Below are 26,959 nucleotides of genomic sequence, written 5' to 3' on the forward strand. Positions count from 1 at the left end.
TGCTAACTTTTAAAAACAAAAGCCAGTCACTTCACTAGCAAAATGCAACCCTGGGTAGGTCTACACTCACGCCCCAATTTTGGGGGTGGGGTGGGTTTAAGCCTTTTCCCAATCCAAATCCCCGTGAAATGGAATAATAAGGCTTTCCATGTGGCTGACTTGGAAGATTGGATTTCCTTGACGCCACAAATACATTGCCATGTGCCACAATGCGCTACTGTTCAAGAAACACATCTTGGTTTTAAATGTTCGTTTGAAACTGGTTTGGCAGAATAAAGAGACTTTTGCACAACTTGTGGAGGGGTGGTGGAACTTTGTGTAACCAGTTACACAACACTGCTAAGTTTCAGTCTCGAAGGGGACTTCTATCTAAAGAGAGAACTTTAAGTGACAGGGGGGATGCCCCACTTTAGACTTTGTGCTTGTGTTATGTGTGTAAGCTCTTTTGAATGCTGATTTAAAAACCTTCTCCACAAACAGAAAGCTTCCACCAACAGGCAGAAGTTTCTTAGCTCTGCTATGCTGGTTTTCCATTTTCAGGGAGTTTCAAAGACATGGAGTTTTTTAAAAAAATGATGCAACTTCCAGCAGCCAGTTTCAGCAGTGTATTACAGTATATACCAGCTTTTCCCACCTTTCCCCCTATGTTGACTGACTCAGTCTAAAGAGAATGGGGCCCTCTGGTGGCACAATGCAGTATGTGCCCACTTGATCTTCAGAGAAATACTGTATTTATTTTAAATATACAGTATTGAGCCAACAGATACATTAGGCACAAGGCAATACGAGATATATTGATTTCCGAGTAAAACCTGTTATAGACAAGTATTCATACATTCCCCCACGCTGCCATAAATTTCCCTTCACGCGCATGACAAATGTCTTTTGTGAAAACACCCTTCCCCGATATTTCCTTAAAGGGTTTTAGAACGTATTTTTTTTTTGGGGGGGGGGGGAGTTTGAATGCCAGGCTCCCACTCTCAGCCTTGGCCACTACAATTTGTAAGAAAGAATTTCATATTGAGGGGAAAATATGTCTTTTACTTGTTTATTTCACATGTTCCACCCAATGTAATTTTTTGTTGATTGTAGGTTACTTGCACGGGTCCAAAATGTGTGACGTCACTCCCAACTTCTGAGTAAAGATTTGCATGTAATAATAATAATAATAATAATAATAATAATAATAATAATAATAATAATTTATTTATATCCCACCCATCTGGCTGAGTTTCCCCAGCCACTCTGGGCAATTGAGTGTTAAAAACAATATAGCATTAAATATTAAAAACTTCCCTAAACAGGGCTGCCTTCATATGTCTTTTAAAAATAGGATAGTTGTTTATTTCCTTCACATCTGATGGGAGGGCGTTCCACAGGGTGGGCGCCACTACCGAGAAGGCCCTCTGTCTGGTTCCCTGTAACCTTACTTCTCGCAATGAGGGAACTGCCAGAAGGCCCTCGGCACTGGATCTCAGTGTCCGGGCTGAACGATGGGGGTGGAGATGCTCCTTCAGGTATGCAGGACTGAGGCCGTTTAGGGCTTTAAAGGTCCGCACCAACACTTTGAACTGTGCTCGGAAATGTACTGGGAGCCAATGCAGATCTCTCAGGACTGGTGTTATGTGGTCCCGGCAGCCACTCCCAGTCACCAGTCTAGCTGCCACATTCTAGATTAATTGCAGTTTCCGGGTCACCTTCAAAGCTAGCCCCATGTAGAGTGCATTGCAGTAGTCCAAGCGGGAGATAACTAGAGCATGCACCACTCTGGCGAGACAGTCCGTGGGCAGGTAGGGTCTCAGCCTGCGTACCAGATAGAGCTGGTAGACAGCTGCCCTGGACACAGAATTAACCTGCGCCTCCATGGACAGCTGTGAGTCCAAAATGACTCCCAGGCTGCGCACCTGGTCCTTCAGAGGCAGTTACCCCATTCAGGACCAGGGAGTCCCCCACACCCACCCGCCCCGTCCCCCCAAAACAGTACTTCTGTCTTGTCAGGATTCAACCTCAATCTGTTAGCCGCCATCCTCACTCCAACTGCCTCCAGGCACTCACACAGGACATTCACCGCCTTCACTGGTTCTGCTTTAAAACAGAGGTAGAGCTAGGTGTCATCTGCATACTGCTGAACACCCAGCCCAAACCCCCTGATGATCTCACCCAGCGACTTCATGTAGATATTAAAAAACATGGGGGAGAGGACAGAACCCTGAGGCACCCCACAAGTGAGGGCCCAGGGGTCTGAACACTCATCCCCCAACACCACTTTCTGGACACGGCCCAGGAGGAAGGAGAGGAACCACTGCATGACAGTGCCCCCAGCTCCCAGTCCCTCTAGACAGTCCAGAAGGATGTTATGGTCGATGGTGTCAAAGGCCGCTGAGAGATCCAGCAGAACTAGGAAACAACTCTCACCTTTGTCCCTAGCCCGCTGACAATATGGCACCATATAAAAGCATGATCTAGTCTCCATTTTAACATGAATACTTTACTTCCAAAAGAAGAGACAAAGTCAGTGTAATTAAAATCTACTTTAACAACAACAGCAAAAGTTTTATTAAAAAGAAAAGAATTAACACACTGAATAAAGGAAGTGAAAATATACGGAAGACCAGCTTCTGTTCTGACTATTTGCAGTATCTGTCAGCTTTCAATTTTGATCTCCTGCAAGACAAAGTGGGGTAGGGGAAAGGCAAGGTAAAATGATTGGTACATCAAAGTAATACAACTGTCAATAAAGTAGAATTAGTACTGGCACACTTTTAAAAGCCAGAGGTGGTTCATTATTAATTTCTATTTAGGGCAGGAGTGACAAATTTATTTTGGCTCAAGGGCCATATTCCTCCTTGGCCAATTCTCCAGGGGCTGCATGCCATCAGTACGTGATGCCAAAAGTGGATGTGGCCAACTCACACCTTCGCACAGAACTTATACAAAGCTACAGTCCAGTTAGCTTACCATCTCTTTGCCATGTAAACTGATGGAAAGCATGATTAAAGTTAATCAAAGACTGAAGCACATTCTTTCTACAGTGCTAAACAGCTCTGTTAACAGTCACCTGAAGTCTGATAACGCCATTATCGAGATTGCACCAGATATGGACAAAGAATAAAAACAGCGATGAGTATGTACGTTTCAGTATTGAAGTTCATCATACACAGGCACCACTCATGATAAGAGTTTACTTTTAAGAAGGCAATCAGCCATGGGTTGTAATGCTCAATGGCACTCAACAAAATGTTTTTTAAAATCCCTCTTGGAAGAGCTTTGAGTAGCAGCTGCATGTAAGTATAGCTGCATGAAATCTGCCAGTATACATTAGCACATTTTGTAGAATACGGCAGACTAAGGACAAGTTCATATCCACATGCCCACCATCTGATAACTGCAACGTCAAGGGACGGATGTGCACATGTGAAGCAGCCAGAGCTCAAAACAATCCAGAGCTTTTCCATCACTGGAGGCCACCATCCAATATCAACGCTTTACATTCAGCTGAGCCCTTGTCTACACAACATCCAGTTAAATGGTTGAACTGTTGCATTGCTTCACAGTGGAAGCAGCATCAGCTGCACACATGAACACTCCCCTATGGGAAATTAGGAACACCTCATGTAGAAAGAGGAGAGCGCAAAATATGGTTTGAAGCTCAACATCAAAAAAAAGATCATGGCCACTGGTCCCATCACCTCCTGGCAAATGGAAGGGGAAGAAATGGAGGCAGTGAGAGATTTTACTTTCTTGGGCTCCATGATCACTGCAGATGGTGACAGCAGCCACGAAATTAAAAGACGCCTGCTTCTTGGGAGAAAAGCAATGACAAACCTAGACAGCATCCTAAAAAGCAGAGACATCACCTTGACAACAAAGTCCGTATAGTTAAAGCTATGGTTTTCCCAGTAGTGATGTATGGAAGTGAGAGCTGGACCATAAAGAGGGCTGATCGCCAAAGAATTGATGCTTTTGAGTTATGGTGCTGGAGGAGACTCTTGAGAGTCCCATGGACTGCAAGAAGATCAAACGTATCCATTCTTAAGGAAATCAGCCCTGAGTGCTCACTGGAAGGACAGATCCTGAAGCTGAGGCTCCAATACTTTGGCCCCCTCATGAGAAGAAAAGACTCCCTGGAAAAGACCCTGATGTAGGGAAAGATTGAGGGCACAAGATGAAGGGGACGACAGAGGACGAGATGGTTGGACAGTGTTGTCGAAGCTACCAGCATGAGTTTGACCAAACTGCGGGAGGCAGTGGAAGACAGGAGTGCCTGGCATGCTCTGGTCCATGGGGTCACGAAGAGTCGGACACGACTATATGACTAAACAACAACAACATGTAGAAAAGTAGCACGAAACAGAGAGGGCAAGCCATACTTCCTGATAAGCTCATTTTTGGTGTACAGGGCATTTTTTGCAAAACAGCTCTTATAATACTGTGTTTGCATGTTTGTTGTGTTTGCTAGCACAGCTGCTCAGCACGTCTGACAACTGCCATCCCATTGCAACAGAAAGAGTACCTGTCCAACAGTGCCTCGTGAAAGGTGCCTTCTTTCCTAGCTTTTTTCAGAGCTTTACTGTCTTCTTGGCTTACTTTTAGTTTACGGTCTTGAAAACTCTGAAACTTCTTCCTGGAAAGAAAAATGCAGAAGGTAAATATCTTCAGCCTGTACGAAATACAGTGGCTGAGTGTCGATAGGACTGCAGCCAAAACAAGCCCACTGAGAAATAAAAAAATGCAGGGTATCAGTGAACTCCAAGGGATCTAAGAGGTATACAAAGTAAAGGAGAGAGCCTTGGGGACTGAGCATGCCCAGTTGCTTCCAAGAACCACATAATGTGGAATGCCAGCTGGAAAACTGTTGGGTGTGGTGGGGTAGGGCAGTGAACTGGTCTGCTTTGAGATCCTTCCAGTTTGGGCTATCTTGGAGGACGACACATTCCTGTTAGGGGTGAGGATAACCTTCAGCAGGTTGTTGAAAATCACACTTGCAAACATTAATAAGCCTATAGTAAGGTAAAGGGACCCCTGACCATTAGGTCCAGTCACGGCCGACTCTGGGGTTGCAGGGCTCATCTCCTTTATTGCCTGAGGGAGCCAGCATACAGCTTCCGGGTCATGTGGCTAGCATGACTAAGCCAATTCTGGTGAACCAGAGCAGCACACGGAAATGCCATTTACCTTCCCACTGGAGTGGTACCCAGTTATCTACTTGCACTTTGACGTGTTTTTGAACTGCTAGGTGGGCAGGAGCTGGGACCGAACAACGGGAGCTCACCCCGTTGCGGGGATTCGAACTGCCGACCTTCTGATCGGCAAGTCCTAGGCTCTGTGGTTTAACCCACAGCGCCACCTGCATCCCAATAAGCCTATACCATGCATTTAAAAGCCCCACTAAGGAATTAAAGAGGTATTGTGGGTGGGGGAAGAAAGGGTGTTGCATTTGTTATAAAACAAATATCCAAAAAATTCATAAAAGTAATAAAGTTCCATTTATGGATTATACTAGGGATAAACAGAAAGACAAGTGGTGCAATGTATCAGGCTTGCATCTGAAAACAAAAGCACATCTCCTTGTCTTGTGAAATAAAGTTGGTCCTTAGAACAAAACCCACCAGATCCTCATGATGATAAACTTTCTTCAGCTTTTAACATGTTTACACAAGGATCGGGACCCGAAGGTTTTCGATCAAGGAAACTAGGGGTTATTTGCATTCCAATACAACTTGCTTTTGTTTTATTTTTAGCCAAGAAACCCTTGTTACGTACACGTAATTGATTTCACATTGCTTAACATTTCCTTGGTCTTCTTCCGCAATGTCATCCTTTTGCTTGGCTTCCTTTTCAGCACACGTCCTGATCTAAAAAGAAGCATGGGGAGAGACAGTGCTATTTTACAGTTGGTTTAACTGAAAAAGTTCAAAGCCCAAAATATCCTATTCTCTCTCTTGATATTATTCTTTCCTGATTTGCTTTCCAGTTTCACTGGACACTGAATGCAACAGTCACACACCAGTATGCAAAGGAGCTTCTCTGACAAAATCTTCTTGTAATGCCTCTGCAAATGCATTTACACATATATGCAAACTGAAGAAATATCATATTGACATATCACATTAGCAACAGTGGTCAATATGGGGAGACAGGGTGTGCATACTGCAAGGACTACTGGGGGAGCAGGAAGAAATCGAGTATGCAGCTAGGTTAGAGCACATGTCTTGTTTCCCCTGGGCAGGGTAGAGCACTCTGCTATGCAAATTGAAGCCCTATCTACCTTCTGAAGCAATACAGTCCAAAACCCAGTTTGACTCCTCACCAGCTCTTTCAGCTAAAATCAGTGAGACTCCTCCCTTCCAGTAAAAAAAGAGAGAGAAAAAGTTCAGAACAGAGATGCATTCCAGTTAAAATGGATGCTCCAAGTCATCTGACCAGGCAACATACGCTTGGGTTAAACAATTATTTTGCCTGTGACAGCTACTGAAGAAGTTCCACACTGAAATGTTCTGCCCGTTTCTGCATTTTTCCTTTAAGCAGTCACACAGACAAATATAAGAACTGCACATACAGGCCATTTGAATTACCTTAATCATTTCCTCGTTATCTGCAGTTTTACTTTTGGCTACAATATCGCCTTCTTCATTACAGCTGATAAAGCAGCTGTTTGCTGCTAACAGCGCCATTTTCCCCTGAAGGGAAAAAATAAAATCAAAACAAATTAGGAAGACTATTATTATATTCCTACAAGAACGTCTCACAATTTTATCCGATATTACTTCAACAGCACTGTAACAATCCACTTCATTCAAAACCCGTTCATTTCAATTTAAAACTTAAACTCATTTCGCATGTTGATTTTAAAACTCATAATTAGCCCTCTTGTCATTTTATGACAATTACAACATTGGCATTTGAGAATGCAATTTAGAATTCAAACTTGGTATTTGTGGATCAGTTTCAATGCTGCATTTGCCAAGCTAAACATTATTTTCAAGGCTATAAAACTATTTCAGTATGATAGAATGAAACAGCCACTTCTGAAATTTTGATATGGCCTTTTAGTTAATGTTGCATCACTGCCATCTGATATCAATAAAAGCAGCTATAATCTAAAACCATTGGATTATGTATTAAGACATTATGTATTAAGAATGACTGCTGACACTTGCCTCTTGAAACACTGGCTCCCACTGCTCCCTCGAACCTATTGCATCAGAACGTCCAATAACCAGCCCATCTGAGTTAATGCCAAGGTATTTACCATAGCCAGATTTCAATGCAATTCTTAGAAAAAGAAACAAATAAGCAAGTTATGACATTGGAAATTGATTAGTTCATTATCAAGGGCTATGGTTTTCAAATTATGTTCCAGGATCTTTTGAAAGTTTGTTTGTTTTAATAACTTTCATTTTCCAAATTTCAGTTTTATAACAATCATGAAAATTAACAAACTTTCCAATAAAATACACCATTTGACTCTCTCCCTTCTGTGGTTTCTTATATTATAGTTTGCTTGCTGCATCTTCAAATTAATTCCAATTATTATTTAATCCCTAATATTTCTTTGACAAATATGCTTATCTGCTTGTTGAGTTAATCCTGCTAATGAATTCAATTGTTTACAATAGTTTTTCAGATAGTCCACGTATTTTGCCCTTTCTTTATTAAAAGTTTCTTCTTCTTGGTTTATTCTTCCATTAAGTTTTGCCATTTCAGCATAGTCCATTAATTTTGTTTGACACACCTCCTTGAATGGTGAAAGCTTGTAATCATAAGAGCAGCGCTTACTGAAATCTCAGAAGCCAGGAGTATTGAATAAGATTTCAGGTAGCCACATAGGTCTATTGTCCCCACCCTCAACTCTACCAGAAACAGAACTAATTACCCAAAATAAGAACAAACAACACAAATAAGCTTACTTTAGGCAAGTTAGAGAATTAGAGTAACCTTGGAACAACTTTATTTTCCTCTGCAGAGAACAATTCTGCCTAATAATCTATAGATCACAAATGCATGCTTTAGCAACTGTAGGGGTGTCACGACCCAACTCTGAGTCAGAAATTTTTAATCCATGCATCCATGGACATGCACAAGATGTACTCTACCACATTCCTTTATTTAGGTCTCACATCTAGTTTATCAAAGGGGCAAAACACTGTTTCTAAGCTAGGATTAGAAAGTAAATCTAAGGAAAGGCAGTTTCAAACACTCTTGTGTCCAGTAACCTAAGAAAGCCTGGTTAACTTAATGGTTAATATAAAGCCAAGGTGAGTAACTACCTTGAATCTGAAAGCTTGACAGCAGTAAATTGTTCAGGAGGGTATGGCCCTTCATCTGGAAGCATTAAAAAGAAATTAGACACACACAGGCCAGAGAATCCTGTTATGAACTGCTGATGCAAGAGAAGATACCAAAGGCGCTGGGGATGTTGTGTTGTATCCAATTTTAGCCATACTCAGAACAGACCCATTTAAATGACTGCATGTGACTAATTTAAGGGCAAAAATATTAATGGTTCTACTGCAAGTTATTTTGTTTTCCCATTCTCAATGCACACACTTCTCTGTTTTCCATACTGAAATAAATAACAATCCACTTATATAGCAATAGGTTGGTTTTCTGATAAACATTTTGCACTCAGCTACTAGAGCACAAGAGGCAAATTTGTACAGGATAAAGGCTACACTGGTCCATTTTCAAAAACTGACAGCTAAATAATGTGGTCAGCATAATTTACCAAAAATTCATTACTATAAATAAATAACTTAGATATGTGTGGGAAGGTGCACAGTCTGGAAACTCTTTTGGACTTATTTGGAAAGCTGGGTCATAATACAGTTGGTGCCACAGGGCAATACAGAATCATCAAAATAAGTGAGGCTTACTTACCCATGCCAAAAATGAGATAGGGAGGGAGAAAATTTCCCTCCACTTTTGCCCATACCAACCTTTATGTGGTGCTCCAAGGGTAAAAAGGCCATTGTCAAGAGCACTGATATAGGTTCCAAGACCCATCTCTATCGCTACGGTTCCTGTGATTTCACCAAAATTTGAAACAGTCCACCACCCTTCTAATAAGAGAGGAAACAAAAAAGAAACAAGAACACATTTGTTTTCTTCACAATTGCTTGCTGGGAATGTTTTGAAGAGACCAAGCAACAAAGCAACTTTTCCATCTTAACCAAGCATAATGCACAATGACAGTTTACTTAATAAACTTAAAAACTGTTAGTGACAAGAAACCATTAAATAGCTGAAAAGATCTTTTTATAATCTTTGGTTTGGGAAGAAACAAGTTCTGCAGTCTTGAAAGCTACTAAGAACAAATGCTTCTGGCCAGGCATACAAGAAAGCTGCATGACTCCTTATTTGATCATAATGCAAGCCCTCATAGTTTGGACATCAAAATCACACTAGGAATGTTGAATACAATACAGATATGGCAATTCAAATAAGTACAAATATGACATTCTGGATGCTTCCATCTACTTCCTTCATGCTCCTCTGAAGATCAGAGGCTGCTTAGAGCATATCTTGTAATGAATAGTCCATGTCTTTCGATTTTTATAAGGGAACAACTGAGAGTCAGCATGAAAGCATGATGCAGTGGCTAGAGACTTTGACCAGGATTGGAGAGACCCAGGTTCAAATCCCCACTCAGCCATGAAGCCTGTTATGAACTTTGGGCCAGTCACTGTCTCTCAGCCAACCTTCCTTACAATGTTGCTGTGAGGATAAAAGAACTATGTATGACACCATGGACCTATTGGTGGAAGGGGGGCATACAAAAATAATTAATACACAATAAAGTATGCTGCTTTTTAAAAGCAAAATTCTCAGTCTGATAGCCAACTAAGGCTCAGCTTACATGTAAAGCTAAGCTAACCCATGGCTTAGTGCAAATGTTTGGGCTCCTGAAGAGGTCACAGCTGCTTTGCTCCTCCTCCAGTCATTTTACTGCTATGCTGAGCTAAACTGTGGTTTGGCTTAGTGTGTCATCTGAACTAGGGCTTGTGGTTTACCTCTTTCCAAGCAAACCATAAGCTGTAGCAAAGCTTTACAGCTCACAGGTTGTTTGGAAGGGTTAAGCCACAAGACTGGGTTCAGACAACACACTAAACCAGAGGTTTTCAACCATTTTGAGTACACAGCTCCCTTGACATTATTTCTATGGCACCCCTGTGGGGCTCAGGAGCCTAGTTACATCACCCCATGCCTGCAGAGCTGGCAGCCTCTCGCTCTTTTTCAGACACCCTCACTTGTGGAATGTTCCCTCAGCCTCCTCTCCTCTCCACTCCCTTGGGAGTGTTCTGGGCAGCTGCCACAGCCATCCCTGGTCTCTGAGCTCCCTCAGCTCCTGGCAACCAGCACCCCCTGGCCAGCCCCAGAGACACCATTTGTCTGGGGAGCTTGTAGCCAGGGCTGCTGCAACAAACAGCTGTGCAAGCCATTGGGAGGCAGAGGCATGAGAGGGCATCAGAGGAGGGAGGGAAGGAAAGAAGGACAGAGACCAGTGTGGCCCGCAGCATCCCTGGCCATCATTTAAGGCACCTCAGGGTGCCACAGCACACTGGTTGAAAATCACTGCACTAAGCCGAGCCATGGCTCAGCTCAGGGCAGGGCAGCAGGAAAACAACTAGGGAGAAGCAAAGGACTACCACTGTTCTCCTTCATGCCCCTTCGTGGAAAAATGAGCTTACCAACAATATCAAGTTTATCCTCAGCATCTTCATCTCTTTTCCGTTTTTTATCTTTGTTTTTCTTCTTACTGCAAAATGACACAAAGGGGGAAAAAAATCAATTGCATGCTTTGTGTATGATACACAATCACCAAACAGGTACTACCAAGAGAAACAAACATGTTTCATGTAGGGAAAGATGTGCATACCAGAGAAGCCCAATTTATCACAAAGGCTGCAAGTGAACGTGAACGACTATTTTGATTCAGACAAGGCACATGTTTTACTCCAGGGCTGCAGATGGCATCAGTGCTAGGACCTCCTCAGCCCAACAGAGAAAAGAGTCTGGGAGAAGTGTGTATGTGTGGGAATACTGGGTTGTTTTTATTATATATTTTGTGGTTTTATATCTTGATTTTATTCTGTGAACCGCCCTGAGACCCCCAGGTATAGGGCGGTATATAATAATAAATTATAAATTTATATATATAAATTCAATTAATAATAACAATAATAATAATAATAATAATAATAATAATAATAATAATAATAATAATAATAATGTGCAACTGCGATCTTTCGCCTTAATCAGGAGACAGGCTACTTACCTAAAACCCCGAACTCCTGAGTCGCGAAGCGGAGTTTCTGCATATAGAAAGAGGCAGAACAGAAGGGGGGAAGCGCACAATCACAACTTAGCCTCGATCGGGCGCTTCCAGCAGGGCTCCCCTTTCGTCCTTAAAAAGCACGACACGGTTTTTCCGCAAGGAAGAGAGGCCGGGGTTCAAAGCTCCCCCGAGGAAATCGTTAGTTCCTGACGCCGAAACTGCGCCCGCCCGAAATCACCATCGTCGTGGTGAAATGCTAAGCGCAGCGGAGAGGCAGAATGCGCTCTGCACACGCTCAGAGGCATTTCACCACGACGATGGTGATTTTCGGACCCGGCAACCGAGGCCCGGACTGGAAGAAAGGAGGCAGGATCCCACCTCCTCTTCCCAGTACCTGGGGAAACCCGACCCGCAGGAAGAGCCTCACCTTTTCGATTTCGTCCCCTTCAGAACCAGCTTGGTTCTTCTGACAGCAGAATACTCCGCCATGTTTGGCCGCTTCTACGGAAGCCGTGGAGGGAGAAGCTCCGCCCCTCCTCTTTCTTCCCACTGCCGTACGGCGGCCCTTGAGGGACACGCCGCGCTTTTCTCCTCCGGAGGCACTTGGGACGCGACGCCTTTGAGAGCTGCTGGCACGTTTGGCAGCGAGGGAGGCAGGCAGAGGGCGAGAGGGCAACTCCAGGCTCGGGCTTCTCTTCCTGCCGCCGCCTCGCTCGCTCTCCTGGGCCAGAGGCAGAAGAGGAAGCCGGCAAGAGCCGGCGTTGAGTCAAAGCAACAGTGGGGCGCGGTGGGGCTCTTGGGGTTTTGATCATGTGTATCTTAGGAACCACAAAGCGGCTAACAAACGACATACCCGCCAACATCTCTCTGATGAACATAGGGACGTCCCAGTCCATAATGATTATTTTACCATTTATACCCCACACATCTTACTAGGTTGTCCGAGCCACTCTGGGCAGCTTCCAACATATATTAAAAAAACATAATAAAACATTAAACATTAAAAAAAACCAAACCCTTCCCTATGCAGGATTGCCTTAAGACAGCTCAGGGGTCGGATAATTTCATACCCTCCAACATTTCTCCAATGAAAATAGAGACATCCTACCATACTCTCCAATATTTCTCCAGTGAAATTAGGGACGTCCTAAGGAAAAGCAGGACATTCTGGACTCAAATCAGAAATCAGGATGGCTTCTCTAAATCAGGGACATCCCTGGAAAATAGGGACATTGGAGGGTCTGAGATGATGAGTAACAGTAAGATAACGGAACCTCACAAAAACATACCCCCCCAACATTTCTCCAGTGAAAATAGGGACGTCCTATTCAACAACAACAACAAAACAACAACAACAACAGTATTATTTTTACCCTGCCCATCAGACGGGGTTGCCCCAGACACTCTGGGCAGCTTTCAACATGTATAAAAACATAATCAGACATTAAACATTTAAACACTTCCCTATACAGGGCTGCCTTCAGTCAGATGGCTTGGGGGTCAGGTAACTCCATACCCTCCAACATTTTTCCATTTCTTTCTCTCTCTGTCTTGAGAGGCAACGGAGTATGCCTCTGGGGCTGAAGTCAAAGTGCTGGAGAATCACAGGGGCTGGTGCGGCTGCAATGACTGGTAACTCATCACTGCTGCCTCCAACTTTGCCGAGTTAGCAGCACTGAAGTGACCTCTCTGGGCACAAGCCTGGGTAGTGTGTATGTATGGAGGTATTGGGCTCCCCAGACAACAAGACCCCCCCTCTCAGCTTCGATGATGTGGTGCAAATGAAAGCAGAGCAAAATGTTTAGCACCAGCGTGGCTGCAGGAGTTGCTGGGAGGAGGCATACAAGGTGCCATCCAGCTGTCTTAGGGACTCCGCTCTGGATTTGTGTAAGATTTACTCCTTAGCCTTTTCTTCTCCATAAGATGTCCTGCAAGGCATTGAGCATAAAGGTCAATAAAAGCTGGTTATTAGCAATCTCCTTTCTACACACTGGAAGAAATCTACTTTGAATATGTTATGTACTGAGTTGAATAGGATCCAAACTGCAGCAATCTGATTGGCCCTAGAACAATAGGATCCAAAATGCAGCAGTCTGATTGGTCCTAGAACAATAGGATTCAGAATGCAGCAGTCTGATTGGTCCTAGAACAATGCAGCAGTATGATTGGTTGACAGGAACTATCCAATCATGCTCCAGATAGAAGTGAATCCACAACCTGATTGGCTTACAGTAGAATTACGGAATTAGCCAATCATGTGCAGCCCATTGTGTAAATAATGTATATAAAACAAATACTTTGAGGGGACATTCATTCATTCCTCCTCACCACTATGAGCTGAATAAAGAGCATGAAATCACTTTGCGACTCTGAGTATATTTCAGGATATTTCCCACTATTTCCACCAGGTGTTGCTGGCACTACAAAAATAACTCTACATCCAGTAAAGGAACAAGTCTTGTCAGAAATTCACAGTACACTATAGTGGACTCTGCTGGCATTCTGCCGTTGAAAGGAAGAAAGTGGGGGTTATATGTTGGCCCTCAAAGTCAGGGTTAACACTTAGCTATTATACTCAGTATGAGCAACCCAAAATCACAAAGCTTTTCAGAGAGCTTTGCCGTATAACAAATTCTATAATTTAGTACAGTGGTATTCAGACTGTGTTTCATGGCCCTCTGAGGTTTCTTGGGAAATTAGTTAAGGTTGCCTGATCTATAATGGTGGATAATCACTCCTGAAAGAGAGTTTGCCCACCATTGCATGGGTGTTCGGTGTGGGTACAGTCTTACACCTCACTGCATAATGGTTGTGCCCTAGAGACTGGACTAGCACTCAGTGTGAACTGACTTGCACCCTAGAACTAATGTCAGAAGTATTTTGCAGCCCACAGGAGCTCCTCCTGAGACACATCATGAAAAGTGTTCCCTTAGGCATAACTGTTGAAAGTCACTTGGTATACGATGGCTATTCTGACAAATCTCACAAGAATGAAAAACAGATTGTAGTGTTTATATGCCTCTCTTTGAGAGCCAGGAGATATATTCTCTTTCAAGCTCAAGAATCCTTTCCGAATTTTCTTTGAACTAAACCCTGTGGATATGCTGTATTATGAGTAATCCCTATATCTTTCTGAAAATATACACTCTGTGTTAGCTTGTGCGTAACCAAATTATTCTGAAAAGGCTTCTATATATAAGCTTATTTGCATTTATGCAAAATTCTGATGGCTGTTTGGCTAAATGAAGGTAAGATAAAAGGAAAATACTAGGAACAGCCAATTAACAATCTTAACATTCAAGTTCCATTTTTAAAAAAGTAAGTGTGCCTGTTGAAAGCCAACCATGCAATGATTTTAATAGTGTCATTTGTTACAGTCTTATATCCAATTTAGCAAGTGAGATCTGTACTTGAAAACAGGCTTCCACAAGTGCAGCCCATATAAATTTACATTTGGATGAACATATGCATAGCATACCCACGCGGGTGGCGTTGTGGGTAAACCTTCAGTGCCTAGGACTTGCTGATCGTAAGGTCGGCGCTTCGAATCCCCGCGGCGGGGTGAGCTCCCGTCATTTGGTCCCAGCTCCTGCCCACCTAGCAGTTCAAAAGCACCCTTAAGTGCAAGTAGATAAATAAGTACCACTTTATAGCGGGAAGGTAACGGCGTTTCCGTGTGCGGTGCTGGTGCTGGTGCTGGCTTGCCAGCTGCAGCTTCGTCACGCTGGCCACGTGACCCGGAAGTGTCTTCGGACGGCGCCGGCTCCCGGCCTCTTAAGCGAGATGAGCACGCAACCCTAGAGTCGGACACGACTGGCCCGTACGGGCAGGGATACCTTTACCTTTACCTTTTATGCATAGCAATGCCTACTAGCTCCTTTTTGAACTGGCTGGATGTGTTTTGAGGTGAATATAATTAGAGCTAGATTGGGACTTTAATTTTTTCCATGACATTCAAGAACTCAGCAAAAAGCATGATTGTGAAAAGCAGAGAAATAAATGGAACCCTTATATGGTTTGGGTGTCAATATTCTATTTATTATTTCTAATTTTTAAATCAGCACTTATTTCAACATTATTTCCCTCCTCTTTTTAGTGATATACTTATGGCAAAATCCATCATTATAGTATCAACTTGTGTTAGCAAGATTGGTCTCAGTTATGTTTTCCTATCAGCTAGTAAGCAGTGACTAAAATGGGCCTTTTTAAAGAAAGCCATTTAGGTGCAATTTGCCAGCTAGCATTTTTAAGAAAAATAAAAACATTGTATCCAATGTACTAGTTATGATTATTTAAACAATGAAAATGATTCAGTTTCTTGGTGGTGAAGGAAAGAAATGGAGCTTCATGTTTGTAGATGTAGAAAATGAACCAGCAAAACTGTAGTTGAGTTTTCCTGCAGGTGGGTGGATCTGCATTTCCTCACATTACAAATGCCTTTCTTAGAACTTCCCTCCTCAAAATTTTTTCTTCCTGATCTAGACCTTGAAAGGAAGGAGGAGATAGGGGTGAAAGGATACTTGAGCAAAGCTCTGTAACACTAGGAGTTTTTCCTCCTTGGCTTTTAAAGTGTTCCATTCTCTCATTGTCCATGTAGAATTATGTTTCGAAATTTGGTAGTCTATATATTACTATTGAAGGACGACAAATCACGTCCTCCCCCTTTTGCCTCGTTGGCACTGGACTGTTGATTCTCTGTAATTTATTCCCCAACCTCAAATCTTAGGAGACAATGCCTCATGTCCTTTATGGTGCCTGCCCTGGCAGAGCTTAAAAGAAAATGAATCCTTGGCAGCATGTCCGTGTGCACTGCTGCTGCACTTCTTGGTGATAAAACTGTAAGCTTTTTTCCTTTGAAAATTGTATTTACTGCCCCAGAGGAGCGCTGTATCATTTGGTTATACAAATGCTTCTCTAACTGGCTTGAGGTGGTTGGTCTCCATCTCAGGGTTCTTCGCTTTGCCCACATGGATTTGAGCCTAGGTGACTTTGTTGCGTTTTCTCTCTTGTAGTGCTGGATTATACTGGGTCACGTGTCCTGAATCCAGGTATTATTTTCACAAGAGACTGAAGTTTTTGAACTAAAGCATTAAAAATGTTTTATTATGTTTTTATATATGTTGGAAGCTGGGGCAACCCAATAAGATGTGTGGGGTATAAACAGCAAAATAATCATTATGGAATGGGACGTCCCTATTTTCATCAGAGAAATGTTGGAGGGTATGTCCTCCACAAGAGGTCTGGAGGACGGCAACATGTGAACAGGCCTTTTCTGAAATTCAGCTGGCACCTGTGGCACTGTGGTCTAAACCACTGAGCCTCTTGGGCTTGCTGATCGGAAGGTCAGTGGTTCGAATCACCGGGACGGGGTGAGCTCCCATTGCTTTTCCCAGCTCCTGCCAATCTAGCAGTTCGAAAGCATGCCAGTGCAAGTAGATAAATAGGTACTGCTTCAGTGGGAAGGTAAACAGCGTTTCTGTGCACTCTGGCTTCCGTAACAGTGTCCTGTTGTGCCAGTAGTGGTTTAGTCATTCTGGCCACATGACCCGGAAAGCTGTCTGTGGACAAACGCCGGCTCCCTCGGCTTGAAGCGAGATGAGCGCCGCAACCCCATCGTCACCTTTGACTGGACTTAACCATCCAGGGATCTTTACTTTGACTTTTTTTATATACACCTTTAGGCACCAGGCAAAGACATTGCTCTTTAACCAGGCGTTTGGCTGATTGACACCCAATGCCCTTTTAAAATGTGTTAGGGTGGAGTTCATTGAGTTGTTTTTGTTTTTATTATGTATTTTGTGTTTTTATATTGTGATTTTATGTTGTCACTGTCCTGAGACCTGTGGGTATATGGCGGTAAATAATAATAATAATAATAATAATAATAATAATAATAATAATAATAATAGAAGAGATGGATCTTTGGTCAGATCCAGCAGGGCTCTCCTTTTGTTTTTTTTAAAAGGCTAAGTCTCATCCCTGTGTTTCAGACCACATGTAATTATTCTATAGGAACCAGTTACCCAAAGCGATGGTGGTGGGCCCTCCCTCACTGGAGGTCTTCAGGGTAGGCCAGACAGCCACCTGCTGAATATTTGTTTATTTAATAAAGTTTATACAGTACTCAGTTGTAAACAAAAAACAAAAAAACCTCAATGTAAACAAAAAACAAAAGACAAAGCAGTAAAATTAAGAAACAAAATTGCAACCCTACTCTAAAATATACAAAAGTTAAAATACTAGAACAAATTAAGACGACCTTAGCTTTCTAGGCATCTGGGTAGGCTTGTCTAAACAGGAATGCTCTGCCTCTGGATTTCCTGCATCTAGCAGATACAGATTTTTAGCTGTATTACTGAATTTTATGGAGTAGCCATGACAAATCCTCTTGCATTATGCTACTTTGTTGTTCCATTTTATCCATGGCTGTATCATAAACCAAGCATTTCAGCCTTGCCATGGATCTTACTTCTGCCTCTAAAAAGAAGAAATAACACTCTTTGGATCTAAACTGGTTTAAATCAAAGTATGCAGTCTTATCCAGTTAATGGTTCTGGGTCTCTGCAGCAGTATACTCAAGATCACTTAATATCCACAGTCAATACTCTAAAAATATTTCTGACTCAGTGTGCCAGCTTCTTCTGTTCCCAGCTTCTAAGCATCTTGAAAAGATTAGACCCTCTTGACTCTTCCCTTTCTTTACAAATCCCCTCAGTTTTGAGAGATTTCCTTTTCTGTGGTGAAATGTTATCTCTTGGTTCTAGGTTCATATATGTTGACTTTGATTGTGGTGACAGTTTTCAAGTGGTTTAATGGCAGCTCTTGTAATCATTTGGGGACCTCTCAGGTTGTATTCCATAGTCACCTTCACTACTGTTCCAAGGCATTGTTGTTTTATTTATAGAAATTCTGTCTCTTTGTGACTGAATGTACATTGTGCCCAGTCAGTGTGAAGGGTACTAGAAGTTCCCCATCATTACATTTTCTTTTGGCTGCCTCTAATTTTCCTCTGCTTCAAGATCACCCTCTGAGCTTTGGTACTATAGTATTGTTATAGAATTGGGGGGAGGTCCCCCTAAACACTAGGAATACGAGGATTTTCATTGGGATACGGGTTTTAAAAAAACCTAACTGCAGAGCTGTGCCAGACAAGGAATTCCTGGGCTGCCTTACGCAAAACAGCCTGGCTGGCTCTTGGAAGAACAGACCTGTTTGATTACAATAGAGAGCCATGGAGGGTTGTCAACAAGGTGATTGAACTTCTTGCCCCAGGTGTGCCCAGAGACTGGAGATTTGGAAGGCTGCCAGGATAACTGCTCTGTGGGAGAACAAGGTGCTTCTGGGAAGAAGAAGGAGGAAGTAGGGCTGAGAACCATCTTGGAGAGGGAGACAAAAGGTTTTTCTGCACTGCTGTAAGATCCAGACTCCCTCCATGCAGACTGAAGGTGTAAATAGGAGAATAAACCCTATTTCTTAAACCATGACAGTCTCCACTGTCTTTTATTCTCCAAAGGGGCACAGACCCTGTGTATGTGCCTTTGACCCCTTTCACTCTTGCCACTGCTTGGCAGAGAGAGGGGCAGGCACCGGGCTTTTGTAACAGTATGCTACCTTTGTATCTGATTTTTTCAGACACAGTGCTTCTGCACTGTTTGTTCCTGTTCAGTTCACTGTATTCTGTTGTTCCCTAGATCTTCTCTAGAAGGTTGGGGGACCTCCGAGAGCAGATTTAAGGGGAACCTGGGTAGACTACAGGGGGAGTCACTGAAGATTGTTTCCTTCCCTATTCTGCTGTTGCCTTATGTTGCATAAAGGTACAGGTAAAGGGACTCCTGACTGTTAGGTCCAGTCGTGGACGACTCTGGAGTTGCGGTGCTCATCTCGCTTTACTGGCTGAGGGAGCCGGTGTACAGCTCATGTGGCCAGCATGACTAAGCTGCTTCTGGCGAACCAGAGCAGTGCACGGAAACACTGTTTACCTTCCCGCGAGAGTGGTACCTATTTATCTACTTGCACTGGTATGCTTTTGAACTGCTAGGTTGGTAGGAGTAGGAACCGAGCAACGGGAGCTCACCCCGTCATGGGGATTCAAACCGCCGACCACATCTGTTTAACTTCAGTGACCAGCCCAGACCCTAGCCCTAGCTGCTCAGGTTTACCAATCTAAGACCACTTGGTCAATCAACTGTTTTACAATTTTCACAGAAAAAGCATTCAGCATTGTAGCTGTTGATACCTGGACTCTTCATAATATATTTTCTGTAACTTTTGCTTCTTTCTTTTCTGTGCATAAGGCAAAAAAGGGTATCCTCCTGATTAGAGCACTCAGTCCTTGTGATACAACAACAGAGCTTTGATATTCGCATTTTCAATTGCAGACAAAGATCAAAGCCTCATTACAGTTACAGGTTGATCTGGCCATGATCGTCATGTGTTGATTGATTCAGGTGGGTCTGGGTGTCATAGAGCAGTTTGGGAAGGTCTTGAATTTCAGAGCGACAGACATGGAGGTGCCAAATTTGGCTCTAGACTTGAAAGGGCTTTAATAGTTTCCTCTCAGGACAGGCCACACTCAGAATAAAGGTTTAATAGCTTCCAAGTGGGTCAGTGAATCATAGCTGCTGATTTTAAAAACCAAACAGGATTTGGTCTCCCAAATGGACCTTAATGCCCGACTACATGGAAGATGGTCACAGCTACACCATATATAGAGTCCACCATATATAGAGTAGATTCTTCAGGGTGCTGGTAATTGTAGCTCTGTGAGGAGTGAACTTTGGTTCCCAGGATTTTTGAGGGGAAGCTATGCACTATAAATAAATGGTGTGGATGTGGAATATATTTGTTCTCTCAACGCAACACATGTGTGAATTTGAAAACAGCCTGGTGCTGGAGGAAGGGGTTCTTAAGTCTTTTGCAGGCTATTTTGTGATCAAGATCCCCTGCCCAAGCAATTGCAGCTAGGATTCTTTATGCACAAAAATGGAAGGAACAAGAAGTTCCCTCCATAGAAGAATGGATAAATAAGGTGATGGAGTATGCAGAACTGGCAAACTTAACAACCAAAATAAGAGAACCTAATGATGAAGGTTTTGTGGAATAACGAAAGCCTTTTTTGGACTATTTAAACAAATATTATTATATGATGAATATGTGAGCAGGATTTGAACTATGAGCAACAGGAGAACTTAAAGATTATAGTAGTGTTGTTAAGATACAAGCTAGGATGCAGCAGAGGGAGAGAAACAAAAAGAAAAAGAAAAAATGTTTTATGATGTATTGAAATGTATGTGTTAAATTTTTGGAAAATTTGATAAAAAAAACCAAAATTCCCTGCCAAAGCTACTTTTCTATTGACAGGGAAATACAGTTGTGTTCCCACCCCATGGGCTGGCAGTTGGGAGGAGGATTTTGCTTGCAAAAAGAGACCTGTGGGGAAAGGGTTAAGTACGCCTTCCTCAACCACCGCTGCTGTTTTCAGACCCTTTGCAGATCTCCCACGCAATGTGTAATTTGGTCTTGTGGGCCAGTGGGCCTAATGTCTACAAGTGCAGAGCTGTTATCTAAATTGAAAACTTGCACTTCAAGCATGTTGAACATCAGCTCACTCTCTCTCTCTATATATATTTGGTAGCATTTTATGTTTTCCCATCAATGACTTAACAAGGTGATACGTATCTGAGGACCACAGCCAGCTGTCTTTTGTCACCGTTTCCTCCATCGATTGCAAAGTGATGGGTTGTGTTGTGGAAACCGTAGTTTGAAAGCCTCTTCTGAAGCCTGGTGGAATCCAGCTTTGCCATTTGTCAATAGCCCAGCAATTCCCCTCAGATCCTATAGACGGATGATATGGGAGGCTGATTGGTTTGTGGCTCCCCCCACCCATCTAGCTTTATCTCTCTCAGAAGACTAATAACATTATTCCAGTCTGCTAGCATTTTGCAAAGGAGAGGAATGTGTGTTGAATCAATAAAGCAATCCCCTGTTTTAGAGCCAAAGGCACACGAAAACGCCGCGATTTAAATCTTTTAAGTTATTTATCCCTCTTAAAACACCTCCAAAGTGCCATCCTTTTGATCTATGTGTTGCTTGATTTATTTGGATTCCTCTGACGTGAAGCACGCTCCATTTGAAGCTTTTCCAGGGTTGTTAAATTAATAGATTAGTTTTAGTTGCAAACCAGTAGGAGTTAATCAATTGAGTACAACGGGAGAGATGCTGTCTGAGCTAGGCTGGATTTTGAAGGGTTTAATGCTAATCACAGCTGGAGAACTACAGCTGCTTTTTGCTTGTTTAGTAATAAGAGTTGATGAGGAGCTAATTTAAAAAGAAAGCCCAGGCACAGGTGTAGAGTTCTTCCGGATTGTCAGATTATTCTAAGCTTCGCTGCATTAATGGAAAGGATTTTCTATTGTCAACATGTACAGGAATTGGACTTATTCTTTCCTTTATTCAGGATTTCTACAATAAAAGCAAGACACCCCCCCTCCGGTGGCCAGGTGAAAAAGGGAGCAGGGCTCCTGCAGCTTTTTAGAGTTGTGTAGATGAGGGGAGTTCAACAGGTGTAGCTTACATGATATGTACGCCTACTAAAAGCCCCTCTTCTACATGACTATTAAAGGTGCAGGTGCCATCTTGGACTCTGTCTGGTGTTCATGTGAATGCCTGGATTGCCAGGCTGCCTGTTTAACCACCCAGCAACTGCTAAAGGAACATGAGGGACGTAGTTGGCATTGTGGTCTAAGCTGCTGAGCCTTTGGTTTGCCAATCAGAAGGTAGCCGGTCTGTTTTATGGCCTGCTTGCCACAGCAGGCAGAGGAAGGACACAGAAAATAAGGGGAGTGGCTAAGGAAAGCCAAGGCTGTCTTGGGGACTGTGCCAGGGGATTGAAAGGCATGGGAGTGGTTTCCAGGTGGCCATGGTGCTGGTTCCTTTCCCTTCTGCTTCTTGAAGAAGAAGAATCTCATTTACTATAGAAGATGGATGGGTGGTGGATGTGGAGGGGGGGAAACTTTGATGTATTCTCATTTGCAGCTGTAAGGTTGTTAAAGAGTCAGGAACTGTTTGGTTTCTGGCTTGGTAATCCTAAATGTTATAAATGGAATGCTGAATGTTGAAAAGAGTAATTTTTTTCAGAATCAAATTTGCAGTTAAAATAAAACGCTCACCTCTCAGAATTTCACAGACACACTCTCTCGTAAGTAAATGCAGCACCCCTTGCTTCATGGACAGTTATTGGGGGAGAGGTACAGGGTGAAAGAGGACAAGCTGGTTTAGTCCATATGCAGCATCCATTGTGGTACAGTCAAAGTCATTTGAGATTCTGTACTCGCATACTTGTTATTTGCTTAAAAGTCATAGGGAAATTTTGCCCATGAAAGGGGATTAGTTAGGACCATATTGGTGCATGTTGCTCCTGCCTGTACATACTTTGTTGGGAAAAGGTAATGGATAGGAGCTGGAATTCTCTGTCATAGTGAAGCACCAACATAACTTCAAGAATAAACAAGTGTGCCTTTCCATAATCATATGCCCTACAGATTAGAATTTGCTCTTCACTGATTTAAGTTAACATCGTATGCATTCTGGAGAAGGAACCGTTTCAGTTCAGTTGTTTGCATTTTTTAAAAAAACCAAAGGTGCTCTTCCAGCTTATTGTGGGCATCTATTCAAACTTAAATAATGCATTTTCATATCGGCAAAAAGAGTACAGCGTGGTGTGAAAGCACCTGTTCTCTTACAATTTCTCTTTGTGTAGGTTGGGATTTTGAGTGATAGGCTCCTCTGGGACTTTGTGCTCTCCAGCGTTTGGAAGAAAAGAAGATGACTACTTTTGTGACAGCCTCTTGGCATTTCTGGCTGTTCTGGCTATTTTGTTTTGAGACGGCCAATTTCCTTTAATGCCCAGGAGCGAAAAAATGGTGTGTTCTGACCCATCCGTGTCAGGTACCCATTGGATCAAGGCAGGTGGGTAGTTGCAGCACCATGGATAGCTCAGAGCGAGCAATTTGCTTCAACAAAAGCTGGTGGTAGCCTTATGTTTCTCTTCCTCCTGTCCACCTTTCCCAGTCTCTACCTCATTGACACGAGGGAGACTGGGCTTCTTCAAGGGCCAACCTCTTGTCTTGAAGGCAAGTACTTCTTTGCATTTTTGTGATCTCGTTCCTGGCACATTCTCAACATCATTCAGCAGGTGTGGAGGTGCAGGCAGCACTTTCCTCCTCTGGCGACTCAGGCTTGGAGAAGGGCATCCATGAGAATCACAGCTCAGGCCTTGCAGCTTCCACACCACCACCTGTAGGTTAATTGATCTGTGAAGCATCAACAGGAGCCTGGCCCAATCCCCAGGTGGTTGTGTAACAACCCTGCATTAGGCCTGTTCTTCCTCTTCTAACTCTGAGCTTAAGACAGGGAGCATGGCCTCATGTTGGTCACATGGATTTTAACTGGTTGTGGAAAACCACTGTGCGAAGAAGTGATTTAGCTTAGTGGGTGAAAATATGAAACGTGAAGTTCGTTGTTCAAATCCTCCCCCTGCCGAGTAAATAATTATTTTGCTTATCATGGATATACAGGCTTAAAGGACTGTTGTGGTGAGAGAGCCAGTGTGGTGTAGTGGTTAAGAGCGGTAGACTCATAATTGGGTGAACCGGGTTCGCATCTCCGCTCCTCCACATGCAGCTGCTGGGTGACCTTGGGCTAGTCACACTTCTTGAAGTCTCTCAGCCCCACTCACCTCACAGAGTGTTTGTTGTGGGGGAGGAAGGGAAAGGAGAATGTTAGCCGCTTTGAGACTCCTGAAGGGGAGTGAAAGGTGGGATATCAAATCCAAACTACTACTACTACTACTACTACTCTTCTTCTTCTTCTTCTTCTTCTTCTTGTAAGCATGGTTAATAAGAACATAAGAAGGGGCTGCTGCATCAGGCCAATGACCTATGGGAAGCCCAAAAGCAGGACATAAGGGCAACAATGTTCTATCCAGGGCTTTTTTTTAGCCAGAACTCACCGGTGCTCTCAGGTGGGCACCACTGCCATTCTAAGAGTTCATGGTGAGTTCTGGCACCTCTTTTTCTTGAAAAAAACAACACTTGTTCTATCTACTTGTGATTCTCAATGATTGGCATTCTGAGGCAGATTGCCTCCAACAGTGGAGATAAAACTCTGAATTTAACTATGGATACAAATGGAAAGCATTGTTATAGCAAAAGACATTTCGTTCTTTCTGTAAATGTCAATTGGCCTTTCTGGCATCAGGAACCACCTACGATTGATTGAAGAGCCTTATCTCACCCAAGGAAACAATCAAAATGAAGCCTGTTTATTTAAAGCAGGTTAGACATGGAACATAATGCTTGGCTGTTCCTTGGTGATGGCAACAGCCCTTTCTCACCATCCCTTAGCTCTCTGCTAAACCTGTAAGGTGCAATTTGGTTTTGCACTCCTCTCTTATTTCCTCTGAATCCAATATCTTCTGAAGAGGGAGAGGACATACTGTGTAAACCTCCAGCTATAATGTAGAGGGTAGTGTGAGAAGCACTTACTGTGATGATGTTACCATCGGAAGGAGGCATAAATGATAAGAGCACATGTTTTGCATGCACAAAATCCCCAGATCAATTCCAGGCATCTTCAGTTAGAAGATTAGTTGCCATTGGCAATCTGTACTCTGAAAACACAATTTCTGCAAGAGAGATGCATTGTTCAGGCCAAAGTGCTAGGTCTGAGTTAGCACAGCTTTATATTGCCAGATGCCACCTTTTTGTGACCGTGCCTTGTAGAAATCCGATGTTACCTGCTGAATCAGATCTCATCAGATGCACAGAAAATCTGAAAAGCGGGTTTTGCTTAACCAAGCTTCAGTCCAGCAGGTAAGATAGGATTTTCACAAGGCACAGCCATGGAAGAACTGGAAAAGCTCTCAGACCTGGGGGAATTAATTGGGATACAATACAATCAAAATATGGGTCAAGCAAAAGTGTAGATGAGCCCTTTGTTACAGGTACATCTTGGTATTGTTTGAGCATCTTGAACTGAATGATTCAGGTGTGAATGGTTGTGGCAGAACAGTTTGAGAAGGTATTAATTTTCAAAAATTATAGATAGGGAGGTGGCTTATTAATGTTCAGGAGCTGAGATGGCTTTGACAGTTTCCCCAGAGCTCCTCCTGGTAGCAAAGGATGCTCCTGGGTTATTAAAGCAGTTTGGGGCAAAAGAATCATAGCTGCAGGTGTCAAAGTGCCTAGATTTGAGGTTCTCAAACTGTAACCCACAGAGCTTTGCAAGTGGTCTGTGAGCTTCGCTCAGGTAGTCTGCAGCATGTCTGAGGATTTGCGGTTGAAGACAGGATGTGACACATCCATCACATTCACCTTTCTAATATTTTATTGTATTACAGTTTGAATTCTATGGAATTCAAATTGTGATACAATTGAGTCCAAGATAGAAGCAATAAAGGAAGCAATAAAAACACCATTAAAAATGATGCAGTATCTAGCACAGCACATTCCAATTGCTACAATGTGCAGGAAGAAATTTGCAAAGTTGTCTTCCAAGGCCCTCATAAATTCTCAAGTGCTCTGCAGGAGGAAAAGGTTTGGGAATCACTGGTCTGGAGGCTCGGTGGCACCTTTCTTCAATGGATATGGTATGAGGGGACACAATGAAACTGTCTTGCTGAAGCTAAGCAGGTTCTGGCTTTGGTCAATGTCTGGATGGGAGATCAGCTGGGAACCCCATGTGCGTTATTGTAAGTTCTGCAATGGAAGAAAAGTGTGATGTAGATGTTCTGAGTCAGGAATTGCCAACCCTGGCCACATGGGCGCTATTGTACCTGTGAAGGCCTTCACTGGTGCCTATGGGCATCAGTTTGGCAGCCCCGATGTGCTAGTCTTGAAGTTCATTTTTAAATGGCAAGGACTTTCTTCTCCTCACAGACCTACAGTTCTCAGAGTTTCCTGGGAAGAAGGATCAATTGTTAATTGTTACTTGTTACATCACTCTGGGAATTGTAGATCTGTGAGGGGAACAGGAGTCTCCTAACAACTATCAGCACCCTTATAAATTACTGCTCCCAAGATTCTTTGAGGGAAACTATGACTGTTGAAGTGCTTTAAATGTAAGGTGTGGAAGTGGCCCTGGTTTAAGGCAGCTCTTTATAAATAAAATCATTTAGGAGTTCATTAAGCATCCAAAACATATAGTCAGCGCTCAGGTTCAAATCATGCTTTGATGCCATGTTACATTGCCAGTTGGGATATATTTTTAAAATATATGAGTTGCTAAGACATTCTCCTCTACCCTGCAGTGTTATCTGAGGCTAGCTACAGATAATCAGGTTCTGATAGCAAAGAGTTCATGCCCCTAGTGTTATACTTCAGTCTTTTTCTTCTGGCAGGTCTTAAAAATCATAAGTGACTGTTTCAGCTTCCTCTTATCTCCAGAGGCTCAGAGGCCACCCACATGCTCAGGAAGGTGAGATGAGATTTAAAGGGTTTTGAGACTCCTCAACAGTTCACTAGGTCCATTATGTACTTCACTATAGAAGACTGAATGCCCCTGCAGTGATGGTGACCCAATTTGTTCCTAATGCTTACAAATACAAAATGACTCCCTTGCTCAGGTGGCTCCAAAGGATGGTAAAGGGATCTGACTTTATTTTAGTCTATCATTCCTGGGTTA

At 43.0% G+C, this 26,959-nt stretch overlaps 1 protein-coding gene across 2 annotated transcripts; it reads right to left on the reverse strand.

The window, feature by feature from the left end:
* Positions 1-2,521: 2,521 nt before the first annotated feature.
* Positions 2,522-11,840, reverse strand: FRG1 (FSHD region gene 1). Of its 2 annotated transcripts, XM_081209098.1 has the most exons (9): positions 11,706-11,839; positions 10,692-10,759; positions 8,940-9,062; positions 8,271-8,325; positions 7,161-7,275; positions 6,576-6,680; positions 5,764-5,855; positions 4,514-4,624; positions 2,522-2,664 (listed from the first exon to the last, which is right to left on the reverse strand). In XM_081209098.1, exons 1-9 carry the CDS (start codon positions 11,765-11,767, stop codon positions 2,628-2,630), a joined length of 768 nt encoding a protein of 255 aa, XP_081065224.1. In that variant the 5' UTR covers positions 11,768-11,839; the 3' UTR covers positions 2,522-2,627. The 2 variants fall into 2 exon arrangements, with proteins under 2 accessions (XP_081065224.1, XP_081065223.1); XM_081209097.1 differs by lacking the exon at positions 2,522-2,664 and having other exon boundaries at positions 4,441-4,624; positions 11,706-11,840.
* Between the last annotated feature and the right edge of the window lie 15,119 nt (positions 11,841-26,959).

This window comes from Podarcis bocagei (assembly GCF_964188305.1).
Source record: "Podarcis bocagei genome assembly, chromosome: 9".
NCBI lineage: Eukaryota > Metazoa > Chordata > Lepidosauria > Squamata > Lacertidae > Podarcis > Podarcis bocagei.

Bases quoted from the DNA above. Each gene is read 5' to 3' on its own strand.
- FRG1 (XM_081209097.1), bottom strand. From the start codon at position 11,767: ATGGCGGAGTATTCTGCTGTCAGAAGAACCAAGCTGGTTCTGAAGGGG. The intron at 9,063-10,691 runs GTAAGCTCATTT...CTCTCTTATTAG, and splicing joins GGATAAACTTGATATTGTTG to AAGGGTGGTGGACTGTTTCA. The intron at 8,326-8,939 runs GTTGGTATGGGC...TAATGCTTCCAG, and splicing joins CCTTGGAGCACCACATAAAG to ATGAAGGGCCATACCCTCCT.